The 18,647-nt window shown below is 54.0% G+C and overlaps 2 protein-coding genes across 5 annotated transcripts in view; one reads left to right on the forward strand and one right to left on the reverse strand.

Annotated features, from left to right (window-relative positions):
• LOC103189958 (spectrin repeat containing, nuclear envelope family member 3) overlaps positions 1-11,863 on the reverse strand; it is a 38,989-nt gene extending 27,126 nt beyond the window's left edge. The window contains exons 1-5 of one of the 4 annotated variants that reach the window (XM_007910538.2): positions 11,761-11,863; positions 10,205-10,365; positions 4,339-4,511; positions 2,718-3,027; positions 1,113-1,274 (exon numbers count right to left, since the gene is read on the reverse strand). In XM_007910538.2, coding sequence (XP_007908729.1) covers positions 1,113-1,274; positions 2,718-3,027; positions 4,339-4,511; positions 10,205-10,351 — 792 coding nt within the window. In that variant the 5' untranslated portion in view covers positions 10,352-10,365; positions 11,761-11,863. Of the gene's footprint in view, positions 1-1,112; positions 1,275-2,717; positions 3,028-4,338; positions 4,512-10,204; positions 10,366-11,500; positions 11,674-11,700 lie in introns of those variants that run through there. The other 3 variants (XM_007910539.2, XM_007910540.2, XM_007910541.2) reach the window with 3 other exon arrangements.
• A 113-nt stretch (positions 11,864-11,976) lies between these two features.
• pomt2 (protein-O-mannosyltransferase 2) overlaps positions 11,977-18,647 on the forward strand; it is a 44,987-nt gene continuing 38,316 nt past the window's right edge. Inside the window, exons 1-2 of the mRNA XM_042345499.1 lie at positions 11,977-12,143; positions 13,567-13,651. Coding sequence (XP_042201433.1) covers positions 11,983-12,143; positions 13,567-13,651 — 246 coding nt within the window. The 5' untranslated portion in view covers positions 11,977-11,982. The remainder of the gene's footprint in view (positions 12,144-13,566; positions 13,652-18,647) is intronic.

Raw genomic sequence — 18,647 nt, forward strand, 5'->3', positions numbered from 1 at the left:
TACCATTCTGGTCAATCTCTTTTGCACCCCCTCCAATGCCTTGACATCCTTCCTAAAATGTGAACTGAACGCAATCCTGCAGCTGAGGTCTAACCAGTGTTTTATAAAGGTTCATCATAACTTCCTGACTGTTGTATTCTATGCCCCTATTTATAAAGCCGTGTATCCCGGAAGCTTTTTTAATAGCTTTATCTACCTGTCCTACCACCATCAAAGATTTACTTAAATGAATCCGCAGGTCTCTCTGTTCCTTCACCACCTTTAAGATTGTACCATTAGCTTATATTGCCTCTCCTCATTCTTCCTCCCATGCCCACTTTACCAGTCTGTCCATGTCCTCTTGCAGTCTGCTACTGTCCTCCTCACTGTTTACTACTTTTCCTAGGTAGTATTGGAAAAGTATAAGTTAATAATAATCCTTGCATATTGTGAAAATGTCTCACAGGATTTACTGTAAAGTGTATTGACTGTGCATTTTAATTATAATAAACCTTGCATTTGCTATAACACCTTACCACAGCATTGAGATGCCTCAAAGCACTTTGCAGGATATACCACAATGTTCCACAGACAGCCATGGAGCAAGTAACCAATTTTATTTGAGGGATTGTTGGCCAGCTGACCAGGAAAACTCCATTCTCTTTTCCAATAGCACCATGGGATTTTCAGATGTCCACCTCAACAGGCAGATAGAACCTCGACTTAATATCTAATCCAAAGGAAGATACCGCCAACAATTCAATAACAAATTATATTTGCATAGCACCTTTCACATCAGGAGGATATCCTAAGGCACTGGACAGTCAGGGATTTGGACCAGAGCTGGGGGTTGGGACCAGGAGAGGTGGAGGGCAGGGAGGATAGTGGTAGGAGGGTGGTCGAAGGCGGGTTTTGAGATGTGCCTTGAAGGAGGCAAGGGAAGGTGCAAGCGAAGGGACATGATTTTTAAACCAGGTTTTGGAGTGAAAGCAGGGGATGTTATACGCTATAGTACCTATTTTAACTTCTCTTGCATTCAAGATTTGATGGAAATTGCGTGTTGTTAGGTCTCGGTTCACAAGTCATGACTTACTTTATTTAACATATTGTCCAGGTGTAAATGGTTGACGTACCCTTAAACCTTTCAGTATTTCCTCAATGGAGCCTGTGTAGTCTTTTGTCGTAATCCCATCATATTTTTCGCTGATGGAGTTCAGCCAGTTTTGGAATTTGTCCAAACTCTCTTGGTATTGCTCATGCTCTTCTGTAATTGCTTCTAAAACATTCACTTTTTCCTGAAACAATCATCAATTCCACAAATGAGGTTTATATGCACTGCCCACCAGAGTTGTTCATCAACACAATATTTAACATCTCCTTTTGAAAGGATGGATATCGGCAAACATCAATGATCTAGACGAGGACATTGAATGTAACGTATCTAAATTCGCGGATGACACTAACCTAGGTGGGAGAGTAAGCTCTGAGGATGATGCAAAAAGATTGCAACGGGATATAGATAGGCTCGGGGAGTGGACGAGTAGGTGGCAGATGGAATTTAATGTGGGGAAGTGTGAAGTTATTCACCTCAGTAGAGAAAATAGAAAAACAGATTATTTTCTAGAGGGGGAGAGAGTAGATAGTGTTAGAGTGCAGAGGGATTTGGGTGTCCTTATACACCAGTCTCAAAAAGTTAGTTTGCAGGTGCAGCAGCAACTAAGAAGGCGAACGGCATGTTAGCGTTCATTGCAAAAGGTTTAGAGTATAAGAGTAGGGAAGTCTTGCTGCAACTGTGTAGAGCCTTGGTGAGACCGCACCTAGAGTATTGTGTGCAGTTTTGGTCTCCTTATTTACTTGCCCCCGAGGGGGTGCAGCGTAGATTCACTCGGTTAGTTCCTGGGATGAGGGGACTGACCTATGAGGAGAGGCTGAATAAACTAGGGCTGTATTCTCCAGAGTACAGAAGAATTAGGGGAGATCTTATTGAAACATATAAGATTCTTAAAGGGCTGATAAAGTAGACACTACTGTTTCCCCTGGTAGGAGAATCTATAACCAGGGGTCACAGTCTGAAAATTAAGGGTCAGCCTTTTAGAACAGAGTTGAGGAAACATTTCTTCACTCAGAGGGTAGCGAATTTATGGAATTCAGTACCCCAGAAGGCTGTAGATGCTCAGTCCTTGAACATCTTCAAGGCTGAGACTGATAGATTTTTAAAAAACAGAGGCATTAGGGGATATCGGGATAGGGCAGATAATTAGAGTTAGGTCTGAAGATCAGCCGTGAACTTATCGAATGGCGGGGCACAGGCTCGAGGGGCCGAATGGCCTACTCCTGCTCCTAATTCTTATGTTCTTAAACTGACATTACTGCTGACAATAACTAAAAGCCATGCAATTTAGTGAGTCTGAATAAAAATTTAAAGATTTGCATTTCAAAATATTGAGCAGAAATCACAGCATCTCAAGTAGGAAGCTGAACAAACTAAGGACATGAGCCTACAAGGTGAGAACACAGCACCACTTGCTAAGAGGAAAACATGACCCACGACAATCTGGATTATTGTGCTCTGCAAATTAACCAGAGTCTCGGGAGCTGTCAGTTGCTTCTGACTAATCCAGTTTTTACATAACCATTCTTCTGGCCAATACCAAACTAAATAATTCTACAAATATACCAGAATCCTCAATCAACACCTTCACCAAATAGCTGGCTAATTTCTCAGCAGATTGTCAAACCTTTGCTTGTCTCTGCAGCTCTTGGTGTTCAGCATTTACTTTCCGCTGAATGTCCTCATGGAGAGTCGGGTCTTTTGTTTTCTCAAACAAGGATCCTCTCTCCTGTGCCAGTCGCTGCAGCAGGGCGGACTGGTTGTGGATGTTACTGAGTAGGATCCGGTGATGGCTAAGTTGTAACTGTTTTTCCTTTAGGTCCAGCTGTAACTCCAGGTTAGGCTCCAACTTCTGCTTCATGTTCAAGAACCAAGAAAAATATTCTCCTTCTGCTTTCAGATACTCGGACCAATGCAGTAAAACCCATTCAATTCGACTAAAGTGCAAAGAGGGAAATATAATCAGTTTCACTCTCAACTCTGAAAAATCAGCTGTTGAAAGGATCAGTAACTCCCTACAAAACAACCACATTCTATTCTCTGGGAACGGGGAGGGGAGAGGTTAATGGGAGCTGAATTTGCTCCAAGATGATAAGCCTAGCCACAGAATGTCAGAACACTCTGTGGCAGGCACTAGCCCAGTTTCTTGAGCCAGGCAGATCTGCAGTACTCCAGGGCACTGCTGATGACACACTAGCCAGCTTGGCTCATTGGCAGGATTTAGGAAGGGTACAAGGGGCAGGGATTATTCCCACTTGGCTCCTGTTAACCCTGCAAGCTAAAGCCCTAATTGGTAGAGTGGACCTAGCTGTACATGCAGCAGGAAGCTCCCTATACAGTGTTCTCAATTGCAAGCTATGCATTTTCAGCTGGTTAAACCCCAGTAGTTACTCCAACGCACACTCTGTAATTCGCCAAAGTTTCGACTTTTGCCAGATATTCTCTGGAATTAGGTAAACTGAGTGTATCACTGCAGGGGATAGGGGAAAAATGTCAGGCACCTTGCTGATAAAAAAAATATTTTCTGAACAATGCCAATATTGGAAAAATATCTCTTCAAGCTTCATGTCCCACACCATCCACAGTCGAGCTTTCAGCCTCTCTGCTCCCACTCTCTGGATCTCCATCCCAGAGTCCCTGCAACTTGCCTTTTCTCTCGCATCCATCAAGGTGCGTCTCGAGACTTTCCTATTTAACCAACCCTTTGGTCATCTTTCTTCCCACATTCCCCCAGCCCCACCTTGTTTTCCGCTGGATGTGCAGATGTCAAGTAAAGGCACACCCAGCTCGGGGGCAAATTATGCACTGCCCAGCATCTTGGGACATCCTCTTGATGTGAAAGGCACTTTACAAATAATAATCCTTGCATTTGATATAGCGCTTTTCACAGCGGAAGGACGTCCCAAAGCGCTTCACAGAACACACTGTAAAGTGAATTGACTGTATATTTGTGGGCGAACGCGGCAGCCAATTGCGCACAGCAATGTCCCACAAACAGTCGTAGATTGAAATGACCAATTTATTATTGTTTTTGGTTTTGGAGGGATTATTATTAGGCGTGTATGTAAATTTGTTGTTGTTATTGATAGATTCATAGTACAAAGAGTGAAACGTCCTCTACACTGTCCATCCAACACTCAGGTCAGCAACCGCACGGTTTGGAGACAGAGTACACTGTCTTTTCACACTCGCAGGTCAAATGCTGAAATAATGCCTTCTGTACTCGGGTGTGAAAGCTGCCTACCTACCTGTGACAATGGATCATGGATATTGTCGTCTCCTCCCACATGGTTTTGATCTCTTTCAGTGCCGCTTGGATCTCATGTTTTTTGTCCCCTTTCCTATTGTGTAGGAGGGACTCGGCTTTCAGCAGCACCATCTGCAGTTTGAGTTTCCCTTCAGGTTCCTCCTTCAAAATATTCTGCGGTAAAATCAATCAGTTACTAATGTTACCTAAACCCATTTTCAATCAGTTTATGAAAATAGGCTAGTATTCTTAATTTACCGTAACTCTACAATATATCCACCAGGTAAGTTACATAGTAACATACATTTCCCATTCCAGGCCATCAGGTGTTAATGTAGAATCTACATAGACTCCAACTTGTTCCTTGCTGGATGTAGAAGTCAAGTGAGGGCAAAATTGTGCTCAATTGTAATGCCCCTCACAGCTGATTGGACTACTTCATGTCTGGGCTCTGTAAGGAATGGCTACTTGGGCAAGTTATTGTGGAACTGCACCCCAGTAAATAATAATCCTGCATTTGATATAGCACTGGAGCACATCATCACAAAGCTCTTCACATGATTTATGGTAAAGTGCAATGACTGTGTAATTTTAGGTGAACATGACAGCCAATTTGCGCACAGCAATATCCCCAAAACAGCCATGAAGCAAATAATACTTATTTATATAGCTCCTTTGCATCAGGAAGTCATCTCAAAGCGCAAAGACTGCAAAATGGAATGATTTTATTGTGTGGGCAACCCAATTTATTGTTGGCCTGGACACCAGGAGAAACCACTCTTTTCAAATAATGCAATGGGATCTTTAATGTCAACGTGAACAGGCAAGTAGGGCCTCAGTTTAAAGTTCCTTCCGACAGAAGACGTCGCTGACAACGGCCAGCACTGCATCGGAGTGTCAGCCCAGACTGTCAGCTCAAAGTCCCAAAGCGGGGCTCAAACTCAAACACCCTATCACCCCCACAACCTCAGAGGTGAGAGTTTTATCAACCGAGATTGGCTGATATACAGTCAGCCTATCCTTGCATCTGATATAGGGCCATAAGAGTCGTCTCAAAGAGCTTCACAGAATATACCGTAAAGTGAATTGACTGTGTAATTTGTGGGCAAAACACGCCAGCCAATTGCGCACAACAGCGCCCACAAACAGTTGTGGATTGAGTGACCAAATTATTATTATTACCGCAGGCCACCAAAACGTTCATACACGCTTTCATTACATCGAGGCTTGACTATGCAAACTCCTTGCTTGTCGGCCTCCCCAACTCCTCCCTCCACAGGCTGCAGATCATCCAGAACTCCAGCCCATGTCCAGGCTCCGTGACCCTATCACCCCCATCCTCACCCGACTCCACTTGCTTCCCATCACACCAAGGATACAGTTCAAGATCCTGGTCCTCACTTTCAAAACCCTCCATGGTCTTGCTCACCCTTACGTCTGTGACCTCCTAACCCCCCACCATCCTGCTCGCTTCCTCTGTTCAGCGGGCTCTGGCCTCACTCGCCTCACTATTGGTGGGTGGGCCAATGGAGTGCCTTGGAGTCCTCTGAACTCCTCTCCCTCTGGCCTTCAACCCTCACCGACCCCTCTTCTCCTCTCTCCCTCCTCCACAATACCCTCTCCTCCACACTCGATACTCTTGCCCCCATCACTTCCCGCACTGTCTCCTACTCCCGCTCCTCCCCCTGGTACACCACCCACCTCCGCTCACTGAAAAGCCAGGTGCGGGCTGCTGAACGCACCTGTGTCAAATCTGGCCTAACGGTCCACCGACAAATCTGGCTGGACCTCCTCAAAATTTACCGCTCCACTCTAGCCTCGGCCAAGTCGTCCTTCTACTCCAGGATAATCCTGGAGGCGAAGAACAACCCCAGGCTACTGTTTTCCACCACAACCCGACTCCTCCGTCCCCCCGCCACCCCGCGCAGGTCATCTCCTCCAACCTTCACTGCGAGGAGATGCTGGATTTCCTTGAATCCAAGATCAAGGGAATCCGCTCCGCGGTCACTTCCCCTCCAACTTCCACCCACCACCCACCCCTTCCCTCCCACACTCCGACTCCTACCCATCCTCCCCTACACACCTTCGTACCCGTTTCCCCACCCTCTGTCACTGAACTCATCCTATCCCTAAAACCAACCACCTGCTCCCTTGACCCCATCCCCACTCCACTCCTTATCTCCCAGCTCCACTTTCTTGCCCCACATATCACTGACATCATCAACCTGTCCCTCTCCTCTGGCTCTGTCCCCATTCCATTAAAAACTGCCATCATCACGCCCACCCTGAAAAAACCCTCCCTTGATGCGTCGCAGCTATCAAGCTACCGGCCCATCTCCAACCTCCCCTTTCTCTCCAAGGTCTTGGAAAGAGTTGTCGCCTCCCAACTGCGCTCTTTCCTTTCCACCCATTCTCTTTTCGAACCCCTTCAGTCAGGTTTCCGTGCTGCCCATAGCACAGAAACTGCCCTGGTCAAGGTCACCAATGATATCCTGACCATCTGTGACCAGGGCTCCCTCTGTCTCCTCGTCCTCCTCGACCTATCGGCAGCATTCGATACGGTCGACCACGCTATCCTACTCCACCGCTTGTCCTCCCACCTCAACCTTCAAGGCACTGTCCTTGAATGGTTTAGGTCGTACCTTTCTCACCGTCTTCACTTTGTCTCGACGAATGGCTTCTCCTCCACCCCCCGTACTGTCTCATGTGGTGTCCCTCAGGGCTCTGTCCTCGGTCCCCTCCTCTTCACCCTCTATATGCTCCCCCTTGGTGACATCATCCGCAGACATGGAGTTAACTTCCACATGTATGCGGATGACACCCAACTCTACCTTTCCTCCTCTACTCTCAACTCCACGACCACCGATGTCCTGACAGCTGCCTGTCCGACATCGAGTCCTGGACGAGAGACAACTTTCTTCAGCTCAACGTGCGAAAAACCGAGGCCCTCCTGATTGGCTCACGTCAGCGCCTCCGCACCTCAGGCGCTGACACCATCAGCATCCAAGGCTGCACTCTCCACCTCTCAAAGCCAGTCAGGAACCTCGGCGTTTTGTTCGACCCTGAGCTGTCCTTTCTCCCTCACATCCGCACCACAACTGGCACCGCCTTCCATCACCTCCGGAACATCGCCAGACTACGGCACTACCTCACCCCTCACGCTGCTGAAACCCTGGTTCACGCCTTTGTCACCTCAAGGCTGGACTATGGGAACTCTCTCCTCGCCGGCCTTCCCGCCACCTCCCTCCACAAGCTGCAGGTCATTCAGAACTCTGCAGCTCGTGTACTGTCCCGCACCAGGCTTCGGACCACATCACTCCCACCCTCGCTCGCCTCCACTGGCTCCCCATCCCCCAGAGGATTGATTTCAAGATCCTCATCCTCACCTACAAGGCCATTCACGGCCTTGCTCCCTCCTACCTCTCCAACCTACTATCCCCCTACCTACCTGCCCGTACCCTCCGTTCCTCTGGCTCCGGTCTGCTCCACGTCCCCCGCCCCAACCGCCCTACCATCGGTGGTCGGGCCTTCAGCCTCTCAGCCCCCAGGCTCTGGAACTCCATCCCCCAGTGCCTTCGCCGCTTCCTCCCTTTCCTCCTTCAAGGCCGGTCTCAAAACCTTTCTCTTTGACCGTGCCTTCAGCTCCCCTCTCGACTCTCTTCCCCTCCTCGCTCCCTCCCTTCCCTCCCCTCACCCTGACCATTTCCCCCTCCTCGCTCCCTCCCTTCCCTCCCCTCACCCTGACCATTTCCCCCCTGCTCGGGTCATGACCCAACTGTGCAGCGCCTTGGGACATCCTCCTGACGTGAAAGGCGCTTTATAAATGGAATCTTGTTGTTGTTGGGCCTTCAGCCACTCTGCCCCACCTTCTAGAACTTCATCCCGCAGTCCCTCCCCCTCGAACCTCCTTCAAGACCCGTCTCAAGACCCTCCACTTCGACCGTGCTTTCGATCACCCAGCGAACCACCAATCCACTAACTGGGTTCCTATTTACTATTTACTGCTGGGCAAATAGAGGCGTGCGGAGTAAGGAAACTTGCACAACATTTCACCCTCCTGGGAATCAAACCCAGGTCCTCTTGCTTGTGAGGTGAGTGCTCTAACCACTAAGCGACATGATTCCATAGATAGGCTGACATACAATCAGTGACCCAAAAGTGGGGAACTTGTTTAAGGAGAATATAGAATCGGACAGCACAAAAAGAGGCCATTCAGCCCATCGAGTCAGTGCCAGCTCTTTGAGAAGAGCAATATAATGTCAATCCCACTCCCCAGCCCTTTCCCCATAACCTGCAAACCCGTCCTCCTCAAATACCCATCCACCGCGTTTTTGAAAAGTAGTTATCGAATCGGCCTCCTTTCCAGCAATGCATTCCAGATTCGAACAACTCGCTGCCTGTAAAAAAAATTCTCACCTTCCCTCGGCTTCTTTTACAAACTATTTTGAATCTGTGACCTCGAGTCACCGACACACCCACCAGTGGAAAGTTTTTCCCTTTCTAACCTATCAAATCCCCTCATGACTTTGAAGACCTCTATTAGATCTCCTCGTAACCTTCTCTGCTCCAATGAGAATAATCCCAGTCTCTCTCGCCTTTCCTCTTCATCAAGGTCCCTCATTCCTGGTACCATTCTTGTAAATCTCCTCTGCACCCTTTCCATTGCCTTAACATCCTTCCTATAGTGTGGTGCCCAGAACTGGTAAGAAAGATAGAACCAGTGTTTTATATAGGTTAATCATAACCTCCTGACTCTTGTACTCTATGCCTCTATTTATAAAGCCCAGTATCCCATTTGCCCTTTTTACAGCTTTATCTACCTGTCCTGCCACCTTCAAGGATTCATTTACCTGCACCCCCCAGGGCTCTCTGCTCTTTTAGGATTGTATTACCAGCCTGTCCTCCCGACGTGAAAGGCGCTCTATAAATGGAATCTTGTTGTTGTTGTATATTGCCTCCCCTCATTCTTTCTACCAAAATGCATTACTTTGCATTTCTCCACATTGAAACTCATCTGCCATGTGTCTGCCCATTTTACCACTCTGTCTATGTCTTCCTGCAGTCGGCTCCTATCCTTCTCACTGTTTACCCCCTCCCTAACTTTGTGTCGTCCGCAAACTTGGAAATGGTACTTGCTATACCCAAGTCCAGATCATTTATGTATATCATTTATGTATACATAAAATACATTTATGTATTCTTAATGTATATTAAGCAGTGGTCCTAATACCGATCCCTGGGGGACGCCACTGTACACTTTCCTCCAGTCAGAAAAGCAGCCGTTCACCACAACTCTCTGCTTTCTGTCTCCCAGTCAGTTCTGGATCCGCTGCCGCTGTCCCTTTTATACCTTTTATATCTTTCTTACAAGTCTTTCACGTGGCACTTTGTCAAATGCCTTTTGAAAGTCCATACAAACTACATCAACTGCACTACCTTTATCCCCTCTCCATCGAAAAATTCTATTAGATTTGTTAGACAAGATTTGCCTTTAACAAATCCGCACTGGCTGTCCCTAATTAACCCATATTCTTTTAAGTGAAGATTTATTCTGTCCCGGATTATAGTTTCCAGGAGTTTCCCCACTACTGAAGTTAGGCTGACTGGCCTGTAGTTCCCAGGTTTGTCCTTCTGAGATGGTCCTGTCTGCCATCCAAGGATGTGGACCACACTTGTATAGCTGGTCCTGCCAGTGTGGTCCACATCCTGAGGAATAAAACTGAGGAAGGAATGGGTGTCTGCAATAAGGATTGAAAACTGAAGAGAAGTTAGCCAGGATGATTTGAGCTTCCAGCTGATGGCTATAGAATGGTGCTGGGGAAAACCCAGAAAAAACTGCTACATTTGCAGCTCGTTTCTCCCCTTACCTCAGATGCTTTTAGCCTGGCCTCCAGGGCAGACCTAGGTCCCAGGATGCTGTCATTGGCTTCCACTTGTTCCTGGATCCAGTGCATCCAGGCTCGAGCATTTTCCAAACTTGTCTCAAATTCTTCTTCTACCTGAAGCTGGATCATTTCACCAGGTACAGCTGGAGCCAAAGGGAAAACAGTCAGACTTCACATAAATGCAGGCAATAATGTTAAATGAAGTGAATGCAAACAATATGCTCGCATTTTGTTTGGTCAGGAGGGTATCTGACACATACAGAAAACCATCATCATGATTAGGTCGGGGGGTGGGGGGGCTGAGGTGGGTAAGATGGAAGTGGGGTCTCCTTCAAAATGAGCTCTCGCCTGTGCCTGTTCAGTTGACTGTTAAAAATCCTGTGGCAATACGTGAAGAGAGATACAAAATTCTTCTGGTGTACTGATTTTAGTCAACATCCAGCCAGCACGACTTTCCGTAAATGTAATAAACTTACAGAACTTTCAGCACATTTAGATAAGAGTAGAACAGACACAGGCCATTCTGCCCATCTAGTCTGTATTCCATACAAGCATCCACCCCTCCTAATCTCCTCTCCCATATCCCTCTATTCCTTTCTTCCTCATGCATTGTTTTCTCATACAGAAGTTGAATCTGTCCTACCTTAGTCCTGGAACTCACTGTTACCACTCAACTTCACTTTCTGCTCGAGCCACCACAGTCCTCCTTTGACCTTGTCCACAGCACTGAGCTTCATGAAAGTACCAATGAAGAACTTTCTCTCAACTTTCTCAATCTCTTCACTGCTTCTGACACTGTCAACCACTCCATCTTCCTCGATCTGCTCTCCTCCCTCAAACACCTCTTTGGGGCAGAGCTCTCCTGGCTCCATTCTTACTTGACCCACCACAGTCATCTTCCAGATGTGTACAGATGACACAATGAACTTTTCCACATCCAGTCATGATCATAGGTCTACTAATGTTATCACTACCTGCCTGATAGCCATCAAAGCCTGGATGAACATCAACTTCCTTTTACTAAATATAGCAAAACAGAAGCTATCCTCTCGCCAATGCCTCCAAACTCCAACCTCATGCACCTCCATAGCCTCACACTCAAACTCACTGTACTTGTGCACTAACTCAGATGTTTTTCCTTCATCACCTTCAGTGCCCGAGACGCTTCCCTGCGTGGAGGGCACTGTATAAGTGCAAGTTGTTGTTGACAAAGACTTCTTTCCCACCTGATTGCATGGCCCCACCTCCAACCCCATCTCACAGCAAAACCTCAGATACCTTCTTATCTATCTCCTGACTCAACTTCTGCCACAGACTCCCCTCAGTCACCAGTCTGCCCACTGCCAACAAGCACGAGCCCATCGGCCACAACCTCACCCGCCCCAGACTCCGAGCCCACTCCTCCCTCTGACTGATGTTGAGGTGCTCACCCTCGCCCCCACCCCCTGACCCTCCGCTCCCCACCATCCCCTCCTCACCCCCGCAGCTCGAGCTGCCTTCCCGGCCGCTTCCGCCAAAAAAACACCTCCTCACCGCACCTGTGTCCCCGCTCGGCCCGACAGTGAGACGTAGCGCCACCACTGACCCGCTGAGGCTGAGGGCGTGTCGCGACTGCTTTGTACTCTGGCCCAGGCCCAGCGCAGGCCTAGGCCGCCGAGGCTCTGCGGCTGCGCGGTCTGGAATGGCCACAAACTACATTTCCCGGCAGGCGGCGCGCGGCGCATGCTCAGTCAGCGAGCTGTGGCCGGGCAGACGGTGCCATGGCTGCGGCGGCCACGGTCCCCGCGCCCCAGCGACACAACAACCCCGAGCCGCCCGGCACCGGAGCCAGGGTCGGGGGGCGCGGCCCCGCTCTGCTGCTGGTCACAGGCCTCGCTTTCCTCACCCGCTTCCACCGCCTGTCAGAGCCCGACCACGTCTGGTGAGTGCCCCCTCCGCCACTCCCCGCCCCCCCACTCCCCCCCACTCTCCCCCACTCTCCCCCACTCTCCCCCCTCACTCCCCCCACTTCCCCTCATCTCCCCCCTCACTCCCCCCACTCTCCCCCCCTCACTCCCCCCCACTCTCTCCCTCACTCTCACCCCTCCACTCCCCCCACTCTACCCTCACTCCCACTCCCCCCACTCTCCCCCCTCACTCCCCCCCACTCTCCCCCACTCCCCCCCACTCTCACCCCCACTCCCCCACTCTCCCCTCACTCTCCCCCATCCCCACCCCACTCTCCCCCACTCCCCCCTCTCCCCATAGCCCTGATCAACCCCACTCCCCCACTCTCCCACCACTCCCTCCCCCACTCCCCCACTCCCCACCATCCCTCATCACTCCCCCCACTCCCCCCCTCACTCCCCCTACTCCCCCCACTCCCCCCTCATCTCACCTCCCTGATCCACCCCACTCCCCCACTCTCACCCACTCCCCCTCACTCTCCCCCACTCACTCCCCCTCCACCTCCCCCCCACTCCTCCCCCTCACTCCCCCTCACTCCCCCACTTCCCCCACTCTCACCCACTCTTCACCCCCCACTCCCCCCACTCTCCCTCACTCCCCCCTCCTCCCCCACTCTCCACTCCCTCACTCTCCCCCACTCTCCCCCACTCCACTCCCCCCACTCTCCCCCTCACTCCCCCCCCACTCTCCCCCCACCTCCCCCACTCTCACCCTCACCCGCCCCCTCACTCTCCCCCACTCTCCCCACTCCCCCCTCACTCCCCCCTCATCCCCCCCACTCTCCCGCCCCTCACTCTCCACCCACTCCCCGCCCCCACACTCCCCCCTCACTCACCCCCCTCACTCCCCCCCACTCCCCGCCCCCACTCCCGCCCCACTCTCCCCCCACTCCCCCCCTACTCTGCCCCCACTCCCCGCCCCCCACGCTCCCCCCCCCACTCTCCCAACTCCCCGCCCCTCTCCCCCCACCTCTCCCCCCCTCACTCTCCCCCCACTACTCCGCCCCACTCTCTCCCTCACTCTCACCCCCTCACTCTCCCACCCCCCACTCTCCCCCCCTCACTCTCCCCGCCTCACACTCTCCCCCTCACACTCTCCCCCCACTCTCCCCCCTCACTCTCCCCCTCATCTCCCGCCCCACTCTCCCCGCCCCACTCTCCCCGCCCACACTCTCCCCCCCCTCTCTCCGCCCTCACTCCCCCACTCCCCCCCACTCTCCCCCCCACTCACTCCCCCCTCACCCCCCCCACTCTCCCGCCCCCACTCTCCCCCGCCACTCTCCCCCGCCACTCTCGCCGCCCCCCATTCCCCACACCCCTTCCCTCTACATATCCCCCCCCCTCCCCAGGCAGCTTGTGAGGATTGAACAGCAACATTACACTTTGTTTCCCCCGCAGCTGGGACGAGACTCACTTTGGGAAGATGGGCAGTTATTACATCAACAGAACCTTCTTCTTCGACGTCCATCCTCCCCTGGGCAAGGTAGGACTGTGCCCTCTCACACTGAGAGCCTGGGCACAGGCTGTGCCGTCTCACACTGAGGGCTCTGTGGCACAGGCTGTGCCCTCTCACACTGAGGGCTCTGTGGCACAGGCTGTGCCCTCTCACACTGAGGGCTCTGTGGCACAGGCTGTGCCCTCTCACACTGAGGGATCTGTGACACAGGCTGTGCCCTCTCACACTGAGGGCTCTGTGGCACAGGCTGTGCCCTCTCACACTGAGGGCTCTGTGGCACAGGCTGTGCCCTCTCACACTGAGGGCTCTGTGGCACAGGGCTGTGCCCTCTCACACTGAGGGCTCTGTGGCACAGGCTGTGCCCTCTCACACTGAGGGCTCTGTGGCACAGGGCTGTGCCCTCTCACACTGACGGCTCTGTGGCACAGGGCTGTGCCCTCTGACACTGAGGGCTGTATGGCACAGGGCTGTGCCCTCTCACACTGAGGGCTCTGTGGCACAGGGCTGTGCCCTCTCACACTGAGGGCTCTATGGCACAGGGCTGTGCCCTCTCACACTGAGGGATCTGTGGCACAGGCTGTGCCCTCTCACACTGAGGGCTCTGTGGCACAGGCTGTGCCCTCTCACACTGAGGGATCTGTGGCACAGGCTGTGCCCTCTCACACTGAGGGCTCTGTGGAACAGGCTGTGCCCTCTCACACTGAGGGCTCTGTGGCACATGACTGTGCCCTCTCCCACTGAGGGCTCTGTGGCACAGGCTGTGCCCTCTCACACTGAGGGCTCTATGGACAGGGCTGTGCCCTCTCACACTGAGGGCTCTATGGCACAGGCTGTGCCCTCTCACACTGACGGCTCTGTGACACAGGCTGTGCCCTCTCACACTGAGGGATCTGTGGCACAGGACTGTGCCCTCTCACACTGAGGGCTCTGTGGCACAGGGCTGTGCCCTCTCACACTGAGAGCTTTGTGGCACAGGCTGTGCCCTCTCACACTGAGGGCTCTGTGGCACAGGCTGTGCCCTCTCACACTGAGGGCTCTATGGCACAGGCTGTGCCCTCTCACACTGAGGGATCTGTGGCACAGGCTGTGCCCTCTCACACTGAGGGCTCTGTGGCACAGGCTGTGCCCTCTCACACTGAGGGATCTGTGGCACAGGCTGTGCCCTCTCACACTGAGGGCTCTGTGGCACAGGCTGTGCCCTCTCACACTGAGGGCTCTATGGCACAGGGCTGTGCCCTCTCACACTGAGGGCTCTGTGGCACAGGCTGTGCCCTCTCACACTGAGGGCTCTGTGGCACAGGGCTGTGCCCTCTCACACTGACGGCTCTGTGACACAGGCTGTGCCCTCTCAAACTGAGGGCTCTGTGGCACAGGGCTGTGCCCTCTCACACTGAGGGCTCTGTGGCACAGGGCTGTGCCCTCTCACACTGAGGGCTCCATGGCACAGGCTGTGCCCTCTCACACTGAGGGCTCTGTGGCACAGGCTGTGCCCTCTCACACTGAGGGCTCTATGGCACAGGGCTGTGCCGTCTCACACTGAGGGATCTGTGGCACAGGCTGTGCCCTCTCACACTGAGGGATCTGTGGCACAGGCTGTGCCCTCTCACACTGAGGGCTCTGTGACACAGGCTGTGCCCTCTCACACTGAATGCTCTGTGGCACAGGCTGTGCCCTCTCACACTGAGGGCTCTGTGGCACAGGCTGAGCCCTATCACACTGAGGGCTCTGTGGCACAGGCTGTGCCCTCTCACACTGAGGGCTCTGTGGCACAGGCTGTGCCCTCTCACACTGAGGGCTCTGTGGCACAGGCTGTGCCCTCTCACACTGAGGGCTCTGTGGCACAGGCTGTGCCCTCTCACACTGAAGGCTCTGTGGCACAGGGCTGTGCCCTCTCACACTGAGGGCTCTGTGGCACAGGCTGTGCCCTCTCACACTGAGGCTCTGTGGCACAGGCTGTGCCCTCTCACACTGAGGGCTCTGTGGCACAGGCTGTGCCCTCTCACACTGAGGGCTCTGTGGCACAGGCTGTGCCCTCTCACACTGAGGGCTCTGTGGCACAGGCTGTGCCCTCTCACACTGAGGGCTCTGTGGCACAGGCTGTGCCCTCTCACACTGAGGGCTCTGTGGCACAGGCTGTGCCCTCTCACACTGAGGGCTCTGTGGCACAGGCTGTGCCCTCTCACACTGAGGGCTCTGTGGCACAGGCTGTGCCCTCTCACACTGAGGGCTCTGTGGCACAGGCTGTGCCCTCTCACACTGAGGCTCTGTGGCACAGGCTGTGCCCTCTCACACTGAGGCTCTGTGGCACAGGCTGTGCCCTCTCACACTGAGGGCTCTGTGGCACAGGCTGTGCCCTCTCACACTGAGGGCTCTGTGGCACAGGCTGTGCCCTCTCACACTGAGGGCTCTGTGGCACAGGCTGTGCCCTCTCACACTGAGGGCTCTGTGGCACAGGCTGTGCCCTCTCACACTGAGGCTCTGTGGCACAGGCTGTGCCCTCTCACACTGAGTGCTCTGTGGCACAGGCTGTGCCCTCTCACACTGAGGGCTCTGTGGCACAGGCTGTGCCCTCTCACACTGAGTGCTCTGTGGCACAGGCTGTGCCCTCTCACACTGAGGGCTCTGTGGCACAGGCTGTGCCCTATCACACTGAGGGCTCTGTGGCACAGGCTGTGCCCTCTCACACTGAGGCTCTGTGGCACAGGCTGTGCCCTCTCACACTGAGGGCTCTGTGGCACAGGCTGTGCGCTCTCACACTGAAGGCTCTGTGGCACAGGCTGTGCCCTCTCACACTGAGGGCTCTGTGGCACAGGCTGTGCCCTCTCACACTGAGGGCTCTGTGGCACAGGCTGTGCCCTCTCACACTGAGGGCTCTGTGGCACAGGCTGTGCCCTCTCACACTGAGGGCTCTGTGGCACAGGCTGTGCCCTCTCACACTGAGGGCTCTGTGGCACAGGCTGTGCCCTCTCACACTGAGGGCTCTGTGGCACAGGCTGTGCCCTCTCACACTGAGGGCTCTGTGGCACAGGCTGTGCCCTCTCACACTGAGGCCTCTGTGGCACAGGCTGTGCCCTCTCACACTGAGGGATCTGTGGCACAGGCTGTGCCCTCTCACACTGAGGGCTCTGTGGCACAGGCTGTGCCCTCTCACACTGAGGGCTCTGTGGCACAGGCTGTGCCCTCTCACACTGAGGGCTCTGTGGCACAGGCTGTGCCCTCTCACACTGAGGGCTCTGTGGCACAGGCTGTGCCCTCTCACACTGAGGGCTCTGTGGCACAGGGCTGTGCCCTCTCACACTGAGGGCTCTGTGGCACAGGCTGTGCCCTCTCACACTGAAGGCTCTGTGGCACAGGCTGTGCCCTCTCACACTGAGGGCTCTGTGGCACAGGCTGTGCCCTCTCACACTGAGGGCTCTATGGCACAGGCTGTGCCCTCTCACACTGAGGGCTCTGTGGCACAGGCTGTGCCCTCTCACACTGAGGGCTCTGTGGCACAGGGCTGTGCCCTCTCACACTGAGGGCTCTGTGGCACAGGCTGTGCCCTCTCACACTGAGGGCTCTGTGGCACAGGCTGTGCGCTCTCACACTGAAGGCTCTGTGGCACAGGCTGTGCCCTCTCACACTGAGGGCTCTGTGGCACAGGGCTGTGCCCTCTCACACTGAGGGCTCTGTGGCACAGGCTGTGCCCTCTCACACTGAGGGCTCTGTGGCACAGGCTGTGCCCTCTCACACTGAGGGCTCTGTGGCACAGGCTGTGCCCTCTCACACTGAGGGCTCTGTGGCACAGGCTGTGCCCTCTCACACTGAGGGCTCTGTGGCACAGGCTGTGCCCTCTCACACTGAGGGCTCTGTGGCACAGGCTGTGCCCTCTCACACTGAGGGCTCTGTGGCACAGGCTGTGCCCTCTCACACTGAGGGCTCTGTGGCACAGGCTGTGCCCTCTCACACTGAGGGCTCTGTGGCACAGGCTGTGCCCTCTCACACTGAGGGCTCTGTGGCACAGGCTGTGCCCTCTCACACTGAGGGCTCTGTGGCACAGGCTGTGCCCTCTCACACTGAGGGCTCTGTGACACAGGCTGTGCCCTCTCACACTGAGGGCTCTGTGGCACAGGCTGTGCCCTCTCACACTGAGGGCTCTGTGGCACAGGCTGTGCCCTCTCACACTGAGGGCTCTGTGGCACAGGCTGTGCCCTCTCACACTGAGGGCTCTGTGGCACAGGCTGTGCCGTCTCACACTGAGGGCTCTGTGGCACAGGCTGTGCCCTCTCACACTGAGGCTCTGTGGCACAGGCTGTGCCCTCTCACACTGAGGGCTCTGTGGCACAGGCTGTGCCCTCTCACACTGAGTGCTCTGTGGCACAGGCTGTGCCCTCTCACACTGAGGGCTCTGTGGCACAGGCTGTGCCCTATCACACTGAGGGCTCTGTGGCACAGGACTGTGCGCTCTCACACTGAAGGCTCTGTGGCACAGGCTGTGCCCTCTCACACTGAGGGCTCTGTGGCACAGGCTGTGCCCTCTCACACTGAGGGCTCTGTGGCACAGGCTGTGCCCTCTCACACTGAGGGCTCTGTGGCACAGGCTGTGCCCTCTCACACTGAGGGCTCCATGGAACAGGCTGTGCCCTCTCACACTGAGGGATCTGTGACACAGGCTGTGCCCTCTCACACTGAGGGATCTGTGGCACAGGCTGTGCCCTCTCACACTGAGGGCTCTGTGGCACATGACTGTGCCCTCTCCCACTGAGGGCTCTGTGGCACAGGCTGTGCCCTCTCACACTGAGGGCTCTATGGCACAGGCTGTGCCCTCTCACACTGAGGGCTCTGTGGCACAGGCTGTGCCCTCTCACACTGAGTGCTCTGTGGCACAAGCTGTGCCCTCTCACACTGAGGGCTCTGTGGCACAGGCTGTGCCCTCTCACACTGAGGGCTCTGTGGCACAGGCTGTGCCCTCTCACACTGAGGGCTCTGTGGCACAGGCTGTGCCCTCTCACACTGAGGGCTCTGTGGCACAGGCTGTGCCCTC

This window comes from Callorhinchus milii, unplaced genomic scaffold, assembly GCF_018977255.1.
Source record: "Callorhinchus milii isolate IMCB2004 unplaced genomic scaffold, IMCB_Cmil_1.0 Scaffold54, whole genome shotgun sequence".
NCBI classification, from domain to species: domain Eukaryota; kingdom Metazoa; phylum Chordata; class Chondrichthyes; order Chimaeriformes; family Callorhinchidae; genus Callorhinchus; species Callorhinchus milii.